The sequence below is a fragment of the Grampus griseus genome (assembly GCF_964374135.1).
Source record: "Grampus griseus genome assembly, chromosome: 3".
Taxonomy (NCBI): Eukaryota; Metazoa; Chordata; class Mammalia; order Artiodactyla; family Delphinidae; genus Grampus; species Grampus griseus.
In genome coordinates, this window is record NC_139019.1 from 157,814,308 (window position 1) to 157,821,933 (window position 7,626).

General features: G+C 43.3%; 1 protein-coding gene across 1 annotated transcript; it reads right to left on the minus strand.

Annotated features, from left to right (window-relative positions):
• Positions 1–2,142: 2,142 nt before the first annotated feature.
• On the minus strand, positions 2,143–5,283 carry LOC309820685 (UDP-N-acetylglucosamine--peptide N-acetylglucosaminyltransferase 110 kDa subunit-like; the record flags this gene model as incomplete). The annotated part of the gene is made up of 1 exon (XM_082651603.1): positions 2,143–5,283. The coding sequence occupies one exon, from the start codon at positions 5,281–5,283 to the stop codon at positions 2,143–2,145; it is 3,141 nt and encodes a 1,046-aa protein (XP_082507729.1).
• Between the last annotated feature and the right edge of the window lie 2,343 nt (positions 5,284–7,626).

Here is a 7,626-nt window from a genome sequence, read left to right on the forward strand (position 1 = left end):
CAGATTTCTATGTCAACAGAGCCGCCATCAGGAAACCAGGGAGATACACCATGGATATGCTGTAAAAATTCAGTCAACCGTGAGGTAGAAACTTTATTACCCCGAGCTTTAAGCATCAAAAGCAAAACCTGAGCAAATAATTCATACACCTTTGAGCCCTTTTGCTCCATCTTATTTTACTGACTATTGCCTTATGTCTCTATTAGTTTCACTTTTACTGGTGGCCACACATATTTTGCATAAGCGTTCTCTTACCTGCACTTTCTTTTTCTTTTAATTGCCTTCACGCTTCAGGTCCCTGTTCGAGTGCCACTTGCTGCGGACCAGCCGGAGAAAGAGGATCTCAGCGCCCAGGGTCAGAAGGGAAGGGGTAAGGAACTGAAGTAGCACCGACGGATGGGGTCAGAAGGACCAAGACAACTGATGGTTGCAAGGCAAATTTTATTCCGCTACAGTTGCAGATTATATAGACTAGAAATCGGAAGGCTGCCAGATGGTGGTTTACATTACCTACAGACTGTCTCGGCTCAAGGTTAACTTCCCTGGGAGGAAACCCATAAACCCAGAAGCATCAAAAATAACCTGCATGTGCAGGGGGGAGACAGCTTTGCTTGTCTCATTTTACATTCTTTCTGATCTCTGGGCCCTGGTGATTTATCTCCCATGGAATGGAACAAGGAGGGGAACAAGTAGGGACAGTCCCTTCGAGCAGCGGCCGCGTGCCTGGCATGTCCTTACCTGCTCTCAAGGCTGACTGCTTCCCACACATATGTTGCCTTGTTTAAGCCTCAAGCCCTCAATCCTTTGTTGAAATACAATAATTTCATTCCTATGGTTTTCAATACCAAAAACTCAACCTCCAGGAGGGCTAAAGTCTAATTTGTACTCCAAAGCAAGTAGCAGTGCAGTTCAGTACTACTGAGGCTGGATCCATAAAGACTTCAAGACCACGTCCAGAAGACACGTTATTATATATAATACCGTAGAAAGTCTGAAACATAATTATCATATACATAGCTGGTCCTTCAGAGCTTTTTACCTATAACATGTTTTTTGATGAAAGTTATTTAATGTACTGGAGATAACTGTGACTTACTGATCAAATATTTGAACACTTATACTTACCTGGGATTTCATTTCTGCTGAAAGAAAAAGGAAGAACAGGACTCACTAAAAAAAAAAACAAACTTTAGAAGTGAACGTAAAAATCTTAACACACACTATCACTTTTGGAAGCAGCATAGAGGGGCAGTCAACGGTAAAACACTGGTGAAATAGGTCACAACTCTAGGCCAAAAATCCATTATCGTTATCATCAGTGACAGTACAACTGTGCCCTTCAGAATTAATAATCACTCCTAAGGATCTTCATTTGGCACCAGATGATGCGTTTAAGAGAAACACTCTGGGAGGTTTTGAATCAGACTTGGTTTTTTGTTAGCCAAGTTACAGGAGAATTTTTAAAGTGGGGGGAAGGGAAGAAGGAAACGGACCAGGAAAAGAATTTAAGCCATCATCTATAAACCAACAAAGCACTGATAGTTCCAAACATTATGTCAGAAACTAAAATGACTGACATAGGCTCAAGTGGTTTATAAAAAGACTACACCAGCAAAGTCCCCATTTATCTGTAGAGTTCAGAAACTAAAACAAGGAATATTTCAGCTTAAAACCTTATCTCAAGAGAATCATATACACTTCACATGAATAAAAATACCTGAAACCAAACATTTTTAAAAGCTCCGATACCCAAAATGTAAAGAAAAATATTAATTCAGAAGACTCAATCAATCCATGATAATCACAAAACGGCTGGGCAATCTCTATCTCCCTTCCACACTAACCATCCATCCCATGGAAGACCATGGGAGATCAGACCTTCCAGACTTACCTTCCAGACCTTCCAGACATCTGGCTGCTGCAAAATTCTATGGAGACTCCTTGTGGAACAGCAGTTTCCCATCTCTTGTGTCTCTCCCTATCGTGATCATGCAGGAAGCAAGTCTGGCTGTGCTATTTCTTATCATTGTCTGTCACCCATCTGCAGCATGGTATTGTACAGATAAGGAAAAAGTAGTTCCCTTTCCCCCAGAAGGTTGACGCTCAGGTACAGGGTAATTCTCCTGTGCACACAGTCATTATTTAGGCCGACTCAGTGACTTCAACAGGCTTAATCATGTGATCAGGTTTGTTGCCAGCTGCGTAATGCTCCCACATCTGTAGATAGAGCCGCTCTAGGTCCATTGTGTATTGTTTGGTGCTGAACAGAGGGCTAGATGTTCTCTGCTTCCAGACTTTGCCACGAAGTTTCTTCAGGTATTCTAGATCAGTTCCCAGTTTCACAGCTATGTCTTCATATTCTTGTCTATTTTGAGCAATAAGCTCAAGACAGCCTAAACAAGTGAGCTGGGAAGCTGCAACTCGGGAAGCAAGAGTCTCTCCTGGCATAGTCACCACGGGTGTCCCTGACCAAAGGACATCCATCCCTGTGGTGTGTCCATTACAGAGTGGAGTGTCCAAGCAGACATCAGCCAGCTGGCCTCTCCAAACATGTTCCTCTTTAGGAGCAACAGGTGAAAAAATGATACGGTTCTGGGGAAGGCCCATATTTTGTGCATACTGTTGAATATTAGGTTCTCCTACTGCTGGAAAACGCAACAGCCACAGTACACTATTGGGAACACGCTTCAGAATATTTGCCCACATCTGCAAAGTAGATGGGTCAAGTTTATATAACTGATTAAAGTTACAGTACACAATGGCATCTTCCGGTAACCCGTACTGAGAACGTGTGGTTACAATAATGGTACGGGGAACCTCCTCTCCAGTGGCAGCCTTAATGTTGATCTGGGTAGTTGCCAGTCCATTGCTAAGACTGAATCCATTAATTGTTATCTGAATTTGTCCTCTGTTAATCATTTCAATAACTGCCTCTGCAATAGTATTCATAGGAATGACAGGCATATTAAGAGCTGTATTACTGCTGTCTGCGTTGTCTCCTCCATCAGGACATTTCATCTTGACAATCTGCACATCTGGGAGACTATCAAGAAATGCTTTGAGGTCGATGCCATTCAGCACAATCCGATGGTCATAAATGTGCCCATTGGACTTAAAATCGATGACTGCTTTCTTCTTCAGGTGAGGGAACATATTAGCATGATCACCAATAAAGAAAGCATGGGGCATATAAGCCAGTTTCTCAGAATACTGCTCAGCAACTTCAGCAGGTGAAGTTTCCTGATCAGTGATGATATAATCCATGAAAAGCACGCCACTGGTCCCAGGGTAGCCCAGCCACATTGCCTGAATAGGAGCTGGCCTGAGAGCAAAGAGTTCATTTCGAGCACCCCTGGTATAACCATTCATATTTACAAGGATGTGTATACCATCTTGATGGATGCGATCAGCTGCTTTCCCATTGCATGGAATCTGAGAAAGATCAATGAAATGATGGGCTTCTGCCATCACCTTCGCTCGGAAGTTTGTGCCATCATCTGGGCTCAGGGCATAACAGAATACCTCAAATTTATCAGGATTGTGCATGCCTGGAATAGACTGCATAAGATGAGAAGTAGGATGATTCCCAAAGTCAGAACTCACGTATCCTACACGCAGTCGACCATCACTGAGCTTCAAGTCTTTTGGATGTTCGTACGGTGGTTTATGAAGGGCACTGATCTCATCCAAGCAGAGGTTCCCGTGGCTCTCAGCAATAGCCTTCCTGAAGCCATGAGAAAGAGGATAGAGCATACTATGATGAGGCTGCACAGAAGGCAACCTATTCTTCTCCAGCTGGTCAGCCACAATGCTGACCAACTTCTTCATTCGCTCATCATAGTCTGTCCAATCACAGACAATCTGCAGGCAATGAGCCAAATCACAATAAGCGTCAGGAAAATCAGGTTCAAGCTTCAGAGCAGTGCGATAAGAAGCAATTGCTTCTGGAATATTCCCTGAATACTTGCGAATGGAAGCCAGATTGCTGTGGGCATCCGCAAGGGCAGGGTTAATCTGAATGGCACGAGTATAACACTGCAAGGCTCCCTGAACATCCTGCATCTCCTTTAGAGTGTTTCCCATGTTACAGTAGGCATCAGCAAAGGTAGGACTGATTCGAACAGCCTCCTTATAATGCATCAGAGCTTCCTGCAGTTTTCCCTGCTGCTGCAATACACTTGCTAAATTTGAATGGGCAACAGCAAACTCTGGGAAGACTTCTAATGCTTTACAATACAAGCGAACTGCCTCTTCAATGTTTCCCTGGTCTCCTTTGATATTGGCTAGGTTATTCAGAGAGTCTGCATGGGTGGGACACAGCCGCAGAGCTGTATTATAACAATCTTCTGCTTTGGCAACACTGCCCTTCTCTTCCAGAGCGTTGGCTAGGTTGCAGTAAGCATCAGGGAAATGTGGTTGCAATTCAATAGCTCGCCTGTAGGTGTCTATTGCCAGATCGATCAGGCCTTGCTCATAGTATACACAAGCCAGGTTGGCACGTACCACTGCATGATTTGGGTTCAAGCTTAGGGCACAAAGGTAAACTGCCACAGCTCTGTCAAAAATCCGTGCCTCTTGCAAGACGTTTCCTAAATTGATATAAGCATCCAGAAAATTGGGGTCAAGGGTGACAGCCTTTTCAAAGTGATGAATTGCAAGCCAAATCTCCCCTTGTGCATTGAAAACACAGCCACGATTACTCCAAGCTACTGCAAAGTTCGGTTGCGTCTCCATTGCTTTCAAATAACATGCCTTGGCTCCTTCCAAGCGACCCAGGGCTCTGAGCAGGTTCCCCAGGTCACTGCGAACACAGTACAAATCAGGATTGCACTGAAGAGCAGAGACGTAAGCTTGTACTGCCCCTTCCATGTCGCCTGCTGCTACCAAAGCGGCTGCCAGGTTAATATAACCATCGATGAAATCTGGTTTGAGATGCAATGCATGCCGGTAATGCTCAATTGCTTCCTGCAACTGCCCTCTTTCCTTGTACACATTCCCCAAATTCGAATAGGCTTCTGCCAGAAGAGGGTTCTGTTTAATTGCCAGAGTACTAAAGTGGGCAGATCTGTCCAGCCTTCGACACTGGAAGTGTAGAGATGAAAGTAATAAAAGTACTCCAGTATTGTCTGGCTCTTGTCTCCACAGCTGCATGCAGTGTCTCTCAGCTGCCTCAAAATCTCCTGCCTGATATTCTCGATGTGCCAACTCAGCTAACCCTTGGAAGGAAAGCATACGTTTCGTTGGTTCTGTGCTGTCGGCCACGTTGCCCACAGAAGACGCCATCTGGAGCTTCTGCAGAGAGTGAGAAAAGAGGTTAATTGAGTCCCGCTGCCGCCACTACTGGCAAGAATGTTTCTAGAGGTAGCAAATATGAGGGCAGCAGCCGTACCACTGCTTTGGCAGGCTTAAGCGGCGGCGACAGTTACAGGCACCGAACCTTAGGAACTCTGGTTGGTCGTCTAACTCTCACGCTCTTGAAATCTTCATTCTTAACCCTGCCCTCTTCCATCATTTTTCTCCTAATCAGGGAATAAAAATTACCTATACACTTGCCTTAGAAGAAATCAAAAGTCAGTAGTCCAAACACTTTTTAAAATTCTGTTTTCTGTCCAGTTGGAAAGGAAATACATGATTGACTTTACTTCATCATTCATACAGTCAATGTGGAAAACATTAGGGCCGTGAATTTCAATACAGTAAGTTCAGAAAATTTTAAATTGGCCTTCCCAAACCACTAATAAGTAACCGATGTTGTATATAATGCTAAAATCTTACAGACTGAGTTTGATATTTTTAAAGTTCTGAAAGGATTAGCTAATTTCTCCTCATCATACTTCTCATGCCTCAAACCTGAGTATTACTTTTTTTAAAATAAATTTATTTATCTTTATTTATTTATTTTTATTTTGGCTGCGTTGGGTCTTCAATGCTGCGTGCAGACTTTCTCCAGTTGCGGCGAGCGGGTGCTACTCTTTGTTGCGGTGCCTGGGCTTCTCATCACAGCAGCTTCTATTGTTGTTCCACAAGTCTATGGGTTCCTTTTTAGGTCCTATGAAGAACCCTAGAAATTAGTTCATGGAATTATAGGTTTTTGCAAAATTGTCAAAAGTGAGATATTTTAACTTCCATCAGGTAAGACCAGCGTCTCTTTCTTTGCCAATTTTCCTTCTATCATATTCCGCTATGTTGGATCATATTGGAATGGCCACAGGCTTTTTTGAAATCTGGCTAAGGAGATTGTCTTTTTTCTGTGGTATGCGGGCCTCTCACTGTTGTGGCCTCTCCCATTGTGGAGCACAGGCTCTGGACGCACAGGCTCAGCGGCCATGGCTCACGGGCCTAGCCGCTCCACGGCATGTGGGATCTTCCCGGACCGGGACACGAACCCGTGTCCCCTGCGTCGGCAGGTGGACTCTCAACCACTGCGCCACCAGGGAAGCCCTAAGGAGATGTTTTAAGTGAGGCTATTATGTGATTTTCAGACATCACCATATGTAATTGACTATATACTATCCCATTACAGGAATAACTTCCAGTACTCATACTGACTACTCTACTGACTTAACTAGCACAAGACACAGAAGCATAAGGACAAAAACCACCTTACAATATAGCCATGTCTTGCACTTCACAGCTCTCAAAGCATGTGCGTTTGAAGAAGAAAAAAAGAACTGAAAAGTACGAAACCAGAAGCTATTCTGTGGAAAATTATTTCAATCATCAGGCATGTGAAAGATAAGTCAAAGATTCAGTTCTCATCAATGCTTAGTCAAAACGGAAATTTTCTTCTGTCAAGAATATACTCCAGGGGCTTCCCTGATGGCGCAGTGGTTAAGAAGCCACCTGCCAATGCAGGGGACAAGGGTTCGAGCCCTGGTCCGGGAAGATCCCACATGCCACGGAGCAACTAAGCCGGTGTGCCACAACTACGGAACCTGCGCTCTAGAGCCCGTGAGCCACGACTACTGAGCCTGCGAGCCACAACTACTGAAGCCTGTATGCCTAGAGCCTGTGCTCTGCAACAAGAGAAGCCACCGCAATGAGAAGCCTGTGCACCACAACAAAGAGTAGCCCCCACTCCCTGCAAGTAGAGAAAGCCTGCGCACAGCAACGAAGACCCAACACAGCCAAAAATAAATAAATAAATATACTCCATCAACAATGTGTGTAATGGAATGGTGTGAATGAGTATCTTATCAGAATTCCTGTAATGCACAAACCTATAGCAGTACTGAAATCAGTAATGCATTTATAATAGTAAATACTTATGAGGAAGTAATCCATAGAGGTTTTCTCAAAGTTAACAATGAAAATTAATGTGACATTATCAATAATAAATTGTGAAGCTGAAATAAACTTTTCTAAACTATTAATAACTAGAAGCAAATTCTAATCAACCGTGTTACAAGAAATCTATGTCTAAAAACTACAAAGTTTATTTCTTAAAATTTGATTTCGAAAATACATAAACTGTCGTATGAGGAGGCAGTTAAAGAATATATAGCTAAAAGAGTGGGGGAAAAGTTTTATAGAGACACATCTGGCAGTAGTTCATTTTTAAATGTCATTTTTCTAGATTTTGTGACACCTATAGTATTGATATTTGAAAGCATTTAAAAAATTGTA